This window comes from Alligator sinensis, unplaced genomic scaffold, assembly GCF_000455745.1.
Source record: "Alligator sinensis unplaced genomic scaffold, ASM45574v1 scaffold633_1, whole genome shotgun sequence".
In the NCBI taxonomy this organism is placed as follows: domain Eukaryota; kingdom Metazoa; phylum Chordata; order Crocodylia; family Alligatoridae; genus Alligator; species Alligator sinensis.
Genome location: NW_005842280.1, coordinates 796,329 through 813,784, shown reverse-complemented (window position 1 = coordinate 813,784; position 17,456 = coordinate 796,329). Strand labels below are relative to the sequence as shown.

The following is a 17,456-nucleotide window of genomic DNA, read 5'->3' as shown; positions in this document are numbered from 1 at the left end:
TGAACCAAATGAAAGTCAGTAACAAGTCTGAGCAAAAACTTCGGATGAATCACCAGGGACAAATTATTGTAGAAAAAGATGATATAAACAGGGTTTTCTACCCTCCTTGACATTGTAATCACTACTGAGAAAGTTGTTCTCGTGGAAAGATGTAGAAGGACGCATCTTACCATAGGCTCAAAACCATGAACGACTTGTGCCCCCGGAGGCTGGGGATCACGGTGGCAGTAAGTGGGGGAACTCCCAGACACGACACCAGTGCTATCAGCAGAGGTGGGGAAGGGAGGGAGGGAGGGAGGAAGTGGCAAGCCAACGGTCGGCAACCACCCGCAGCTGCCACCAGCATCTTTGGCAGCAGCCAGCAGGGATTGCAGACTGCCCATAGACGCCACCGACACTGTCAGTGGCGCCTTTTTGTAGGGGGTGCACCGCCACGCTCAAAACCACCATCACCATGCTACGCGTCACCCCTGCTCAAAACAGAGATGTAACTGGATACTTGATCACCTTAGGCAGCAGCGGAACACAGGCATCATAACTGGCTTTCCTGCCAGTGGCAGTGGCAGCTAGGCCAGCAGTGCTGCTGCTGCTATTTTTGTGCCCACCCCTCACCCAAAAAATTGGCACCCAGGGCTGGTGGCCCAGTGGCTCCCCCCTTTGTTACACTACTGGCTCAAAAGAAGTGCTCTCAGTGATATGACTAGGTTCAAGTTCTTCTGTGGGACAAGGTCCCTCACTTAGGGAGTAAAACTCTGGACGAACCCTTAGGAAATCTGAGAGCTGTCAAGTAAGAAAAGACTTGCTGACAATCAGCTGAAGAGCAGAAGGCCAAGACAGCTGTCAAATCACCCTTAATCAAGATAAGAGAAAGATCTTTTTGCTTTAAGTCCAGCAGATAATCTAGTTTTACGTATGGTAGACATAGCCAAGTTGATGTTCCTCACCTAGCAACAGGGCGAAAATCTGATCCATTCAACCAGGTAGGTTCATCTGATGGAATATTTTCTCTTGTGGATAAGAATGTCTCTGATCTGGATGAAACATTTTCACTCCACTTGAGCACCTGGCCAGTGAGAAGGAATGAGTCACAAGCTAGACAGAGAATCCTCCTTTTCTGAGTTAATAGGTCTGGGATTAATGGCATTTTTCACCATAATGGAATTTCTCACCAACAGGAACAGGAGTTTCTGATTCCAAAACTGTCTTGCCCATGCTGTGACTGTTAGTATCACTAAGGCCCAGTCCTGTCTTACTTTACATGAAGTTTACAGGATCATAAGTGTAGCAGGAAATACATATGGGAAGCTCCTTCAATACCTTATCACTAATGCACCCAAGAGAGAGCCCTTCCCTGGAACAGTAAGAGAGGCTTTTCTTGTTGGCATCAGTTGCAATAGATCTATGGCTGGATGGCCCTTTTTCCAAATAGTACCAAATTCTTGATCTCCCACTCATGATGTAAAAGACAATCCTTGTTATGTTATCTGCTGCAGCATTCTGAAGACTGAGTGGATGCAACACAGGTGGGCGAATTTGATAACTTATTACGCCAGTCCTACGAACTGACTACTTCTCTCCATAGGTTGGGTATCTGGCACCATGCTCTCTGTTTATTTAAAACATCATGTTGTCTTTCAGAACCAATATGTGACACCAATATGTGGAATTGGAAGGCCATGCAGATTCCCTGTGTTGCTCTGAGTTCCAGTACATTAATATGCAGTCTCATTTTGTGCTCAGACTCAGAACATGAACTCAAAGTTCCCCAAATGTACTTCTCAAGTTCTCTGAGAGGCATCTGTCACTCTTGCCACAATGGGAAAGGAAAGTACAAATAGGAATGCCCTGGCATGCATCATTCAGAGCCTTCTACCACACCAGGATGGAAAAGCAAACTCCAACGTCGTGACCAAGGAGCTTTGCCCCAGAAAAGGGAAAATCCTGTGCAGCCAGGCCTGTAGACCTGTTAAGTAACATGTGCCATGTCACAAATGTGCATGAGGCCACATGACCAAGGAGACATAGTATCTTCCCTTTTAGTTGGGCACCTCTTGATCAATATCGTAAACTCCATAAGGGCCTGAAGGTAGTCCAATGGAAGATAGGTTCTTGCTGACACTGAATATGAATAAATCAGTGAACTCCGTTCTGACCAGAAGCCAAATTCAGCTCTTGGTAACTGACAAGAAGCCCTAGATATGAGAAGAGGCTCATAATTCTCTAACAATTTGTGGTACCTGATTGGCCAAAGCCCCTTTTAGAAACCAGTCATCAATGAAGGGGTGAACTAGGATTCCTGGCCTCTACAAATGCACTGCCCCATACCCAAACATTTTGGGAAAAATTATCTCAGCTGTGGATAGGCTGAAGGATAGGACTTGTGCTGGTAGCAGTCCTGGCCCAAAACAAATTGATGGAAATCAACACATACTAAAACAACTTAAAAGAGATCAATCCGCATGTCTTCCCAAACATTATACAACTTATACAAAAGGACTACCAAAGACTTTTTACAAGCTTCATCCAGCATAAAAAGAAGCAGTGGAACCGATTACTGCAGGAACAGCTTTCCCAGCCACTAAACAGCCATCAGAGACACAACAACAATACCGTACAATATTCCAACCTCATACCTGAGGAAACTGAAGGAACCAGTCAACCCTCAAATATGATCACTCTCTCCACACACACACTTACAGAAGCTGAAAAATCTGTCCTCTCTAAAGGTCTTAATTTCTGTCCGGAAAAATACCTTAATAAGATACTATAATGTGAAGTAGAATAATTTTTCTGACACCTCTGTCTCAAGGAATATTTCCACGATCAAAGTGAATCCACTTTCAACAACACTTCGTCCTGTGACAACATCGAGAAAAAGATTACCATAAAAAAATCCCAAAAAAATCAGAGTAGACACCTCACAGTGGATGAAATTCAAATCTCGACTGCTGTATTGACTATTCAGGGAAAGAATGAACAATGAAATAATCAATAACAAACACCATCACAACAACCTCTCCCTCTCAGAGAGAAGGGCCATAGAATCTCTAAGATTCAACCACCAAATAGTAATATAACCAGCATATCAAGCAGGAGCTATAGGTATCCGTAACCTTGAAGACTACATAAAATAAGCCAACAAACAACTCTCTGACACCACCTACTACGAAAAATGAGAGGAAGTTCCAACTCCCTTTTTCACCTGAAAACTCAAAACTACCATCACATCATTTCTATCTGAAATGCAAGAAAAACTACAAAACTCGATCCTCCCACTACCCAATCCAGGGACTTTTTAAATGCTCCCTAAAATCCACAAACAAGGAAACCCAAGCAAACCTATAATATCCAACCATGGAACCGTAAGAAAGTATCAGGGTTCTTCTAATCCATCCTAAAACCTTTTGTCACCCAAAGACCGAGTTTTGTCTAAGACACAACAGACTTTCTATGAAAACTTAAAAACATAGATCACATTCCCAGCAATAAATACCCTCCTAGACACCATGGATATTACCCGCTTATATACCAACATCTCACACCAGGATGGCATCCAAACCTGCCTTACATATCTACAAGAGAAAGATTACAACTCAGAAAGAGACCTAAAGATATTACTAAACTTATGCACTTCATCCTCACACACAACAACTTCAGTTTCAATAACCAACACTTCCTCCCGACCATGGGCAAAGCTATGGGCACCAAAATGGCCCCATAAAATGCCAAACTTTTTATGGCCCACCTGGAAGAAGAATTCCTCAAGAACTGTACCATCAAACCCATACTATATCTAACATATGTAGATGACATCATAATTTGAACCAAAAACCTGCAGCCTCTGATTGATTTCCATCACAAATTCAATAACCATCCCCCCTCCAGCAGACTCTCTCTTGAATACTCCAGCAGCAACATTTCCTTTTTAGACACTATGATCAATATCCAGAATGGTAAACCACCATAAACAAGAAACCCACAGACCAACATACATATATATCTACACCAAACCAGAAATCATCCTAAACACACCAAGAAAGCTGTAATATACAGCCAAGACCTCCAACACCACCAAATTCGCTCTGAGGAAAATATCTGAGACTGTCACCTTGCTAATCTCAAAAGGGCTTGCACCCAAAAAGGACACTCTTCCAGAGAGTGAGGTCGTACTTTTGAAAGAGCCACCTGGATACCACATGAAGAATTGCTGCAGTACAAAAAGAAAATCTTCACGAATCACACACCATTAGTTTGACATACCTTCCTTCCCTGGAACCTATATGGAAAATCCTCAAACATTTGCAAACCATACTAGAAGACCGAATTCTTAAAGAGGTTTTTCCAGAACCAACCATCCTCAACCTCATCACCAATCACCAACCTCATCACAAGAAGCAAATTTCCTATGGCCCAAAGCACACTGAATGGATCCAGACCATGCTGGGACAAAAAATGTAAAACCTGCCAACACATCACCACTCCCACAATAACCACATCTCACAACAGAACCATCACCATTCCTGGATCTTACATATGCACCTCCAGAAATGTTATATATCTCATCCAGTGCACTAAATGCCCTGATGGAAAATATGTAGGAGAAACCAAATAACACCTACGTACCAGAATGAACACACACCAAAAATCTATCAAAGACAAAAATACCAATTACTTGTGGGTGCACACTTTTCATAAGACAACTACTCTCTCTCCAATCTCTCAGTTCTAACCTTCAAAGGGATTTTACAAAACACCTTTCGCAGATGTGCCTACAAACTTCACTTCATAAATCTACTTGACACAAAAAATCACAGACTAAATATAGACACTGGATTTATGGCATGTTATAACCTGCTTGCCATCTGATAGCTCCAGATAACTTTACCAGTTACTTTTTTCTATTAACAGTTCAACATTTCCCCTTCACCCCCCCACCCCCATCTGGCTCAGAACCTACTGTCTTCCACCACTTTGATCCTCGCAGCCACACATTTGTATTTTCATAGACCTGCATTTTGGCTTCTGTTCTACCCAGGAGAGCACATAATTCATGAGCAGACTCTCTATGTGCCTGAAGAAGGGTGTTTGTGTCCAAAAGCTTGCAAAGAACAATTTTTCCAGGTATTTAGTTGGTCTAATAAAAGATTCATAGATTCATAGATATCACATCTATCCAAAGAACCTTTGGATATATCCAAAGAACCATTGCGGGACCCCTGGCATGGGTTTATGAGCACTCATGGTGCTCTGGCATTGCGTCAGAGGACTGGAAAAAGGCCAGCGTGGTTCCCATTTTCAAAAAAGGGAGGAAGGAGGACCCAGGAAACTATAGACCTGTTAGTCTTACCTCGATCCTGGGTAAGCTTTTTGAGATAATTATCCTGGTGCATGTCCGCGAGGGGCCAGCAGGGGAGATTATGCTTAGGGGCAACCAACATGGGTTCATTAGAGGCAGGTCCTGTCAGACCAACCTGGTGGCCTTCTATGACCAGGTCACAAAATCCTTGGATGCAGGTGTCACGGTGAACATAGTCTTTCTGGACTTTACGAAGGCCTTCGACACTGTCTCTCACCCCATTCTCATTAAAAAACTAGGGGACTGTAGCGTCGACACCTACACAGTCAGATGGGTCACAAATTGGCTGGAGGGCCACACCCAGAGAGTGGTGGTGGACAGGTCATTTTTGACCTGGAGGTATGTAGGCAGTGGGGTTCTGCAGGGCTTGGTCCTCAGGCCCGCACTGTTCAACATCTTCGTCAGCGACTTGGACGAGGGGGTAGAAAGCACCCTGTTCAAATTTGCAGATGACACTAAGATGTGGGGAGAAGTGGTCATGCTAGAAGGGAGGAATAGGCTGCAATCAGATCTGGACAGGTTACAGGGGTGGGCAGATGAGAACAGAATGGGTTTCAACACTGACAAGTGCAAGGTGCTGCACCTGGGGAGGAAGAACCAGCAGCATACCTACAGGCTGGGGAACTCCCTTCTCGTAAGTGCAGAGGTAGAAAAGGATCTTGGAGTCATTATTGATGCCAAAATGAACATGGGCCGACAGTGTGAGGACGCGGTCAGGAAGGCCAACCGTACCATGTCATGCATCCACAGATGCACCTCGAGCAGTCCAAGGAAGTGATTATCCCCCTCTATGTGACACTGGTCAGGCCGCAGTTGGAGTACTGCATCCAGTTCTGGGTGCCGCACTTCAGGAGGGATGTGGACAACATGGAGAGGGTCCAAAGGAAGGCCACCCACATGATCAGGGGTCAGCAGGGCAGGCCCTCCGAGGAGAGGCTAAGGGACCTGAACCTGTTGAGCCTCCACAAGAGAAGGCTGAGGGGGGATCTAGTGGCCATTTACAAATTAGTCGGGGGGACCAGCAGGCATTGGGAGAGTCCCTGTTCCCCCCAGCACTCCCAGGAGTGACAAGAAATAATGGTCACAAGCTGGCAGAGGGTAGATTCAGGCTAGATATCAGGAGGCGCTACTTCACAGTCAGGGTGGCTAGGATCTGGAACCAACTTCCAAGAGAAGCAGTGCTCGCTCCTACCCTGGGGGTCTTTAAAAGGAGGCTGGATGAACACCTTGCTGGGGTTGTTTGACCCCAGTACTCTTTCTTGCCATGGCAGGGGGTCGGACTTGATGATCTGCTCAGGTCCCTTCTGACCCTACCAACTATGAAACTATGGAACCTTGTTTGCCTACTCCAAGTGGAGAGATGCAAACCAGTCTCCTTGATACAGTGAGGGAATTATGGCTTTCATGGCAATCATCTTGAACTTGAGCTTGAGAATGAATCTGTGAGCTTTCTTAGGTCCAAGATTGGTCATCGGCAGGACTAGAGATAACCACTGTAGGACCTCTTTCCCCTTTGATGCCAGGAGGTTTGTTTTGCACTCTCTATTGCCAGCAAGGAGTGGCCCTCTTCTTCCAACAGATTTCTGTGATAAAGGCTGGTAAAAAGGAATGTGGAATGGGGTGTTTTGAGAGGGCAGTGATTCAAACTGGATAGAATGACTGTTCACTACCATGTCCAGGACCCACTGCTCTAAGGTGGGCCCATGCAAGGTAAAAGTTGGCCAAACAATTCTAGAAAAGTAGGCAGGGAGACAGGTACCCTGTACTGCCAATCCCACCACCAAACAGGGCAGATCATCAATGGGTTGAGAAGCAAGGTGCAGTGGGGCACATCTGTCAGTGGGACCACTGTCGTTTTCTTCAGGGCTCCTTTCAGGCAAAGGCAATCTGCTCTGGTGGCACAGCAGCATATGCTGTTGGGAAGGACCCTCTCCTCTGCAAAGTGTATAGATCATATTTGATATAGCACTGAGGAGGGAGGGGGAGCAGTCGCAAAGAACAGAACAGGGCTTTAGGTTTTTTAAAGGAGTACACAGTCTCATCTCTCTCAGAGCTAAATAGAAGTCCTAACATGAAAAGCAGGTTCTATACAACAGCCTGGACCTCCTTCAGGAAACCAGAACCCTGTAACCCAGAAGATCTACACCTCCTAACCACAGAAAGCCATGGATCTGCCTGCACTATCAGCTGAATCCAGAGCCACCTGAAAGACCCCCTTCACCTTTGTGATCTCTGATCTGTCCCTTCATGATCAGAGATCTCAAATTTCTCTCTTACCAGGGACAAGTAAAACTAAAAGAAAAGACTCTCACTCTTCCTAAGGCTTAAGTCACTAGGACACATGGGGTGTTTATACATGTACTGGGGCAAGGGGCGGGGGGGCTTCTTTAATTAAAGTGACTCTGAGACCTGCTCTAATTAGTGTGCAGTGTCTCGTGCATCAGTGTCCCCGCGCTTAAAAGTGGCCATGGGGGTGCTTTAACTAAAGCTCATTCAACAAGTTTTAGTTAATGTGTCCCCGCTGCCATTTTTCAGCATGGGGACACTGATACATGAGAAGCTGGAGTCTGTGGAGCGCAGTAATTACCATGCTCCAGCAGACTCGATTAATCGAGTCTGCTCTGATGCACTGTAATTACAATGCATCAGAGCAGCCTTGCTGCTTGCATACAGGCACCCACTGTGCTCTGTCTCTAGCTAGGCACTTCAGCAGACGTGAGCAGCAGGAAGTGAGCACTGTCCTTTCCCCTTGGTGCAGGGGTACAAAGATAGGCAGCCAAGGGCATACTTTATGGATTCTCCAAAGGTTAAAATGTCTCCAGCCAAAGCACAGGACATGACACACACTCCACAAATGAGAATATGGATGTGGGCAATTACTTAAAGAAAAACATGTAGTTGAGATAGTCCCTGAACAGCTTATAGCCTAGCTAAACAAAACAATATATGCATACAGAGCATAAGTAACTTGTCCAAGGTCACAAAACATGTCACCAGCATAGCCATGAATAGTAACCAGCTCTTCTCATTTCAAGTCCAGTGTCCCAGTCACTAAGTCATGGTATCTCCCAATCATGTAAGTAATAAAATTAGAAACAAATACAGCTTAGAGGTGGAAAACATCTAAAAGGGACTTGCTCTCTCAATAGAACAGACATATGAATAGCAAAAATGGCAAAATGGCTGGTACCCTCCCTCAGCTAATTATAAATGGTAGTTGACAACCTCCAAGTATTAGATTTGTCAGTCACATCATTAAGGGTAGAAAACAAACTGCTCCACAAGCCCTTCTGTGGGGCTTTACAAGATGGGGGTATTAAACCAGAAAGAAAACACTCAACCTAATTGAAATTCAGTGTTTGTTTGCTGTGTGGTGATTGTATAAACACACTACAAATCCAATAGCACAGCTCAATGTGGGATGTAAAATACTGTAGTATATAAGAGTAATATCTGAATATATTCCTCAATAAAAAGTAATTGAAAGTGATTCTCTTGCAACAGAAGTATTATTATTGATCTATGTTTACTGCATCTATAGCACCGGTGATTTTAGTTTTGCTTATGAGATATTTGTTTTTTCAGGAAATCTTAGTATGACTACTAGAAGACAGTAACAATTTCTATCTCCTTCACAGCAGTGATATTTTTTAAAAAATCAGTCATCATATGGTCAATAAAAATGAAATAGCAGGAGTGTAGATGTGAATACATCTGTAGAGATGATAAACTAAATCACAAGAAACATGCAGTATTCTAAAAAATGTAATCAGAAGCACAAATCTGCTAATGATTTAAAAATATGGCTTCAGTGAAGAAAACTCTTTGTTCACTGTCTTGCTCTAGCCCAAATATGTTTAAAAATGTTAAATTTATAAAGTCAACCACTCAAAATTTAGGAAATGCTAGAATACAGGTTGCTCGTGCAACCTGAACTCAGACCCTGTGGCTGTGTCTACACGTGCAGAGGACTGCGCAGTTAGTACGTCCTTAAGCATAAGCAATTACTAAATGTGCAATAACTGGTATTAATATGCAGTACCATTGCCGCACATTTTTTTCCCCTGAGCTACTGTGCAGTAGCTCATTACTACTGTGCAGTAGCATTGTGTCATGGTTAGTGAACGGCAATGCTACTGTGTGGTAGCAACAAGCTATGGCACAGTAGCTCATTGCTACTGCGCCGTGGCATCTCATGTAGATACACCCTATGTGCATTATGATACAGACTTTAATTACAGGATCCCATATGATACTTTTCTGACTCATTTATTATACAGAATTAATTACTACTAACTGAGCAGTTATTCTATATTCTTTTATGCTGTTACATTATTTCCTGTACAACACCCAAATTTTACACAGAATACAAAACTATTATTTTTTTAGTTGCAGTTATGCAACTGAGTTGCATGAAAGTAAAATAGGATTTAATCCAAAATGTCCACAAAATGTGCACTTCAATGGCCCAGCTGAGGGTTCAACATTGGCACTGGACCCTAGGACAGCTGGGCTACTAGGTCCCATTTCCATAAGGGGCAACAAACTGAGGCCTCATTCTCAGGAAGTATACTAAGAGACCAAGGAAAGATACAGTGCTGCGGCTTACTCACAGCAAGGGACGTGTGGCAGGACTCAAATTCAGCAACCTGGTGAATGTCCAGTGGGTGAGCACTAACAGAGCAGAACTCACCACAATAAGGGTAAAGCTTGCCTGTGTGGGAGACATAACTTTCCAGGGGTCTGCTCCAAAACTGGAATGAATTCCCAAGGAAATAAAGACAATCACAAACTTCATCTGCTTCCACTCAAAGTGCATTTTTAAAAGCTTGTCTTCCTTAATGTTATCACACAGCAACCTGCATATTAACTTGCATGTAAATTAAGAGAAAAAACCAAAACCAAAACCAAAACACCCCCCTTAGCAAAACAGGATGCTTCATTGTACATGCTTCTCCCACTGGGGAACGGATAAAAGAACAAACATGTGACACGTTAGTCACATTACTCTATGTAATGTCAGGTCAGGACATTCAGATGATGGAGAAGAACATGAGATAAGAATCAATACAGAAAAAGAATTCAGCATCTGAGTCCTACAAACATTGATCAATTTATTTGCACTACACTTCACTGAGCTGAGGGCCTATTTACTATCTCATTTTATATGGGGAATGGAATCTCAGAGCAATTAAATACGAAAGTGTCAACTAATTCTTAGCACCCTATTTGAGACTCCTGGGACCTTATTTCTTTGACTGCCTAGGATTATGTCACATTTGATGTGTTCAAAACCCAGCTCCTATTGATTTCAACTGCAGCTATAAGTACTCAGCTTTTCTCTAAATCAAGCCCTGGAGTCTTACGTCTAGCAGCCAAAAAACAAAGAGACAGAATGACCACCTGTGAAAAGTTTGGGTTCACTGACTTGCTCCTCTTCACATGGAACTCTGTGTCAGGTACCGGGATGGAAGACAATTCTCCAGGGCAGTAATCAGACACCTTAACTAAGAATCTCTCCTTTCTCCTCCTGCAATTCACTGCTTCATTCCCCACAAATCTTTTAATTTCAAACCAAACAAACTACCACCACCCTTATTTCTGACTCCTGTCCCAAATGCAGCCCACTCTGTACAGTGGAGGAAGCAGGTATTCCAAGGAGACAACCAAAGGCTCATCCTTGTCACAAAGAAAACCCCTCTGACATGTTCCTGCCCCAAATCATGGAGACACTACAGTTTTCCAAGTTTCTCAATCAAAAGTTTATAAGGGTTTGGGTTTTTTTACACATGCCTGTGTAAACAATTAATTTTCCTCTTATTTCATAAAATGCTGGGCCATTTTGCTGAATTTTTCAAAATAAAATTCAGCCTCAGGAAGAAAGCAAACTTGCAAAGCCATACCCCAAAGAGTTTAAATTCAAGAAAATACCGTATTTGCTTGCATGACCCCCCTCCCCACACATGCACCTTTTTCCCAAAAAGTAACTCCGCAAAACTGTGCTGTGTGTCTTAAGTGGGCCAGCTTATTTCTGCCCTGGAATTGAAACTTAGGGACATTGCAATGGCAGTATAGGAATGCTGTAATAGCAACTCAGGCTATCCTTCTTCCCAGTCACGGTGGGAAGAGTAGAGCAGCCAAAAGCTGCTGCAACTTCAGGAGTGGTCATGAGAAGGTTAAAAGTTTAGCTGTTGCCTGAGTGGCAGCGTTTAGGATTCAGTCATGGACCCAGAAGCCCTTGCAGTCAGGATTCAGCTGTGATTATGAAAAAGATTTTTTCTTCATTCTGATTTCCCAAAGCAAAGCACACGTCTTATGTGGGGGTCATAGAATATGTGAGAAAATAGTGATATAACGCTGACAACAGGTTCACAGTCTAGTGCCAGGTAATGTCAAATAAAGCTGATGCTATCCACTCTGCTAACAACAGACCCACCCCATTTAATGTTGTATTGCAATTTAATAAAGTGTTAGCTTACCTGATCAGAAAATGATGTAGTCCAACATCAAAACTTCTGTAAGAGAAAACATTCAACATACTTTAAGTGGTCCAATACTTTACTAAGGAACATTATAAAAACACTCTACTAATAATCAAATATAGTTTAAGTTCTTAACTACAATGCCATTAGTTCTAGATAATACGGCAATGCTATAAACACCTGGCATTTTCTTAATATAGGTAAGAAAGAACATCACATACAATCTCAATTAATGTATGCAACAGGATACATGAAATAACAGATAATCATCAGGGCTGAATACAGACACTCAAAAAGTCCAGAGGTTTCATCAAGTCGATCTTCACCAGTTAGTCTAAGCTACATAGATTGAATCAATAAGCCAGTGAACACACATTCACTTTTGATTCTGGAAATGCAGCCACATGCCTGCAGTGGCCCAGGCCAAAGGCCGGGGAGGGGGGTTGCTAGAGTATGCCTCCCTGCTCAGCTGGAACAGGCAGTTTGGGCCAAGGTTGACCTGCCCACCCTGCGAGGGGGTAGTTGTAGGGGAGGTGCAAAGTATCCTGGGGGACTATGAGTTAACTTGAATCTGGAAGGGATCTGGGACAGAAGTTCCACAGACTGCTTTAACCTAAATCAGTTAAGTCTGATACTACATCCATCCAGGTTTATCTTAAACTGATTTTGGTCATTTTGAAAGCAGTTTATGTGCACTGAACTTGTATTGTGTTTCATATTTGAACTAGTTTCAGATCATTTATACTGGTTTATGTGTAATTTCTGTCCCTAGCCCAGAACACAAATATAAATTCAGATAAGATCCAAGTAAAAAAATGTCCTTGTCCTCAGGGTCTGTTAAATAAGTTGATGCCACTGGCTTCTGTAATTTACTGAAAGTATAAACCTTAGTCTATAAATCCTGTCACTGACATTTGTTTTGTAGCATTTCCCTGACTATAGGTCCTCAGGCCTCAGAGAGAAGAGCTACAGAAGACCATTGTAGAGCTCACCATGATCCCCTCTCCTGTTCCACTAGAATTGCCCTGTGCCAGTCTATCTATGCAAAACTGCCAAACTGAAAAAGGAGAATGAGCCACGAACCTCTGCCTGCATTTGAGATTCCTTGGGCAATGGTAAATACTCTATGTGATGACCTCTCTGACCTCACCCCTCAAAGCCTTGGGTGCATAGAGCAGGGGTGTCAAACTCATCAAATCATACATTCAGTGGGTCATCACAAGCAATAGTGATGAATGGGCCAGATGAGTAGTGCAGGCTCAGCCCACAGGCCAGATCAGGCCCACTGCCTCCCTACCCATGTGAGTGATCCAGCACATGTGCACCCCCCCAGGCAGGCCTGGGACACTGGCCCCAGATACTGCCATGTGAGGAACAGCCCTGGACCAGCTCCAATGAGCAGGCAGTGCAGCTCAGGACCCAGTCCCAGTGAGTACCACTTGTGGTGCAGGGCCAGTCCAGCACAGCAATGGGCACATCTACATAAGGTGCTTTACTCAAAATTAGCACAGATTACTGCACGGTAAGCATCATGGTGTACATGTGCAGATGGTTATTACATGGTAATTCGCTCTAAGTATGAGTAAATGTGCTACCTGTAAAGACAAGTAGCAAATTTACTCCCAGTTAGTTACCGCACAGTATAGCATGTGTAGACAGCTGACCAGGAGCAAACTTGGTTCTGGTCAGCTGGGCAGCAGGGGGCTGGAGATTCCTCCCTGTCCCTGGGAGCTGCCTGCTGCCAGGGTGGGCTCTGCCATTGGAGCCCGGGTAGGGACAATGTCCCCCTAGTCCAGCAGCAGGGAGCTGCATGGGAAAGTCTGCATGTGCAACCTGGAAGTGGCTGGGGACTGTCCTGTTTTAGGCAGTCTCCAGCCAGTTCCAGGCTGCATGTGCAGACTTCCCCATGCAACCCCGGGCTGGCCAGGAGCTGTCCCGGTCAAGAGCAGATCCCAGCCCCATGCCCCAATCAGGTGATTGAGGCACGGGGCTTGGAAAGAGCTGCAGGGGGCTTGGAAAGAGCTGCAGGGGAGGGGCAGATCCCAGCCCTCCGCCCCAATCCAGCAGTGGGGCAGCTAGCAGCAAGCCCCCGGCTGGATTTTCCATCCAACTGGGGGCTCACTGCTAGCTGCCCCGCTGGCAGATGTGGCAGGGGGCTGGGACCTACCCCATCCCCTGCAGCTCTTTCCAAGCCTCCTGCCTCTGATCAAGGATCCAAGGCTGGGAGCTCCCTGCTGCTGAGGCAGGGGGATATTGTGGCAAAGCCTGCCTCAGCAGCAGGCCGTTCCAAGGAGTTCCTAGCCCCTGCCAGGTGACAGCTGGTTTTTGGTTTTGTGCTCCCTGCCAACCACTGGGCTAGCACCCCGGCGGAGCCTAAAGCTCCCCCTGGCTGCTGCAGGGGGATGGTGCAGGACCGGAGGGTGGGAGCAGCAAATCTGCTGCCATATCCCTGCATGTATAGATGCCTGCCCAGGGTGGGTTCCCAACCTGCAGCATTGCACGTGTAGACATGTCCAATGTGGGTTAACAGGGCAGCACCGGAAGCCAAATTATAGGGCTCCGCAGGCCAGATTTGGCCTGTAGGACATTATGTTTGACATCCCTGGTCTACAGCATATGCCAGGGACAAGTGTTCAGTACATATCTGGTAAGTGAAATAATCCTGGGGCACACTAGCAGCCATACAAGTCAAATCAGCACCAGAGACCACAGCAGACCCCAAAGGCTCCATGACTGAGGAAGTATAATGGTGGTCTAAAAGCCATCTCTGGTCCCCTGTTCAGATTCCCCTCTTTCCAAACTTACATTAGCCACTTCTGGGGAATTCAACCCACAAAGGAATCTATCAAACGGCAAGAAAATTATATTTTGCCAATTCCCTTATTCTCTTCATATGCTTTTCTACGGAAAGCAAGAGACCTGCAGTATCCTGCAATACATTCCCAGATGGGTCCTTTGTGTATAATGGCACAGCTGCAAAATAAATACAACAGTCTTATTACTGGTAATGAACTTACTTTGAAACAAGCTTGAAAGACTTCAATTCTTGAACATAAAATAATTGAAAGACTTTTGTTTAGCAAATATTAACTTGCTAAGCTATTTAACTTAGAAAGGCTGATTTCTCATGCTGAGCACTGTGTTTAAAGTTGTGTTACTACTGCTTGAGATGACCTACTGAATATATGATTTGATCAGGGAATGGACATTACAAGTGGCATCGTGAGCCAGGTCCATATTAAGTTTTAGAAACTACAAAGTTTAATTGAAAATTGAATTACTTTCCTCTCATTCACTGTAAAAAAGAAAATCAAATTCCCATTCCACATCATGTTTTATATCCCCACGCACATTCCTTTCATGAAAACAATCTCCAGCATACACTTATAAGACAACAATGATGTAAGACCATTTCAATTGTATTATACTGTTATATTTTCATATTTATCTGAGATTTGCCTCCTGCTCTCCTCTAAAACATCATCTTAGGAGAATACATTCACCTAATGTAATAGTACATAAAATTCATATTTATTTTTCTGAAAGCCTTTGCAGATAGGTCCAAAAAAGTATTTGCATTGGAGTTCAAGGGAGAGAAGATACTGTATCTGAAGGAAATAGATTGGTGAGAGAGCCACCGACATGAGGCCCCTGTAACAAAGGCCCATCCCAGGGGTGGCCATGACACCCCCTGGTGGCTACTCAGCTCTTGCTTTACCCTGATCCTTCCCTTCTGTTCACCTGCCATGCCTTGATGTGCTTATACCTTTAAGGAAAAGGAGGCTGCCTCAAGGATCCCCAAGCGAGTTTTCAACTTCGTTCTAAGTCTGGGTCTAAGTCTGTTCTGGTTCTGGCCTCAAGAACCAGAAGTTTTCAACTTCGTTCTATCTCCAGGGTCTAAGTCTGTTCTGGTTCTGGCCTCAAGCCCACTCCTGGCTCCCATCTCCACACTATTCCTCGGTACTTAGTCCTTCCTGGTCCCGCTCTGGTCCCATTTCTGTTCTACTCTCAGGTACTTGGACCCATGCTGGTCCTTTCTCTTTCTCAAGGGGGCTTGGCTTATCTATTGCAAGCCAAGCCCCCTTCTGGGTCATGTGGCTCCTGATTGTCCCCTGCCAAACCTGCCATCTGCTACATCTGCAGCCTGCCTGTTCTTAAAGCAGCAGGAGCACCAAGCCTCCTGCTACAGCTACCCATTCAAATACAGCCTAGGTTTCTAGTAAGCAAAGCTCTTATCAGCTAGCAACTGTTGGTGTTCCTAAGTGAAAAGAACTGTGATGTTAGCCCGGTTACCTTTGAAGAGGATATATATCATAACTCTACCATAATGTTTCTGGTTCCAGAGGACAAGGACCAGAATAGATATAGAGACTGCACTGCCCTCCTAACCTTAGGAGGGTGCTGTGATCCAATTCAGAACGAAGTTGAAGCACATTAGACGGGAGGGGCCTGAAGAACACACTTGGTAAGTCTACCCTTGACTTGTGCTGAACCTGTTCTATGGATAAACTGAAGTGCCTAGCTTCCAATGCTCCCAAGGCAAAATCTTTCACAATACAGTGTGTATGGTGTTTAAAAGAGAAAAGACAACACAACTATTTTGTATAGTTCCTTCACATTAGGAGTGTTTACAGATTTCATAGAATACTTGTGTAGTTACAATTAAAAGTGGAAGTGGAGATAAATGGGATTTATTAGAGCAACTGGAAAAGAAGAAAAGGTAAAGAGGTAGAGCTCTTATCTGGTATAAATCAGCATAAATCCACCTACCTCCTGACCTCAATTTTGATTTCCTTTTACTGGTGTAATTCCACTGTCTATAGAGAATTCTAACTTTACTGTGTAAAGCAGAAGCAATCAGTAATCTGGTATAGCCAACAGCATTACAGCAGTATAAGTGAGATCAGAATATGGGCCAAGATCTGTAAGACACTGTAGGCTGGTAAAATTCAGTGGTTTTAAAAGCAATGACAACAGTTTCATATAGGGTTTAGAACTGGCTAGGAAAAAATCACTAGCACAACTTAGAACAGAACACAACTTTAAACATATATAAACAAAAATGGGCTGCAACATTTTGCATGTCTAAGAGTCTAAAGATCTGGGATACAGGGAGGTGGTTATAGCAAAAATCTGATATTCATGCTGATATTCATTTATTTTAAGCATCCCCCTGTTTGCCAGGCTGGAATCTGAAACAAACCAAGCTGAATTCACAATAAACCATCAATAAAAACATATGCAATATGTGCAATTATCTGTCAATTCCCAAATGGAAATAAATTAGAAAAGAGGAAAATAAGCTGAATATATAATTGCTCTTCAGTTTAATACTAGGCAAAAATGAGGTAACTGTTCAGTAACTCACAAGAAGAGAAAGATAAGTAATCAAACTGCATTTGGATTAATGATTTCATAATTACTCCTGTTCAACACTACTTGAATCCAGCAATCAGACATGATAGGATGTGTGACAATGCCAGTTCTGAAAAACTTAGATACTATGAAAGCTAGGATATATGGCATACACATGACTGTTTATATCCTCAAAGAAAAGTACCCACAGCCTCTTACCTGCTATTATGTAAGTTGCTACCCACTTTGTCTAACCAGTTCAG

At 43.8% G+C, this 17,456-nt stretch overlaps 1 protein-coding gene across 1 annotated transcript in view; it reads right to left on the bottom strand.

The window, feature by feature from the left end:
- The window catches only part of HHAT (hedgehog acyltransferase), a 270,033-nt gene that overhangs the window by 116,909 nt on the left and 135,668 nt on the right, over positions 1-17,456 (bottom strand). The window contains exon 10 of the mRNA XM_025209294.1: positions 11,836-11,871. Coding sequence (XP_025065079.1) covers positions 11,836-11,871 — 36 coding nt within the window. The remainder of the gene's footprint in view (positions 1-11,835; positions 11,872-17,456) is intronic.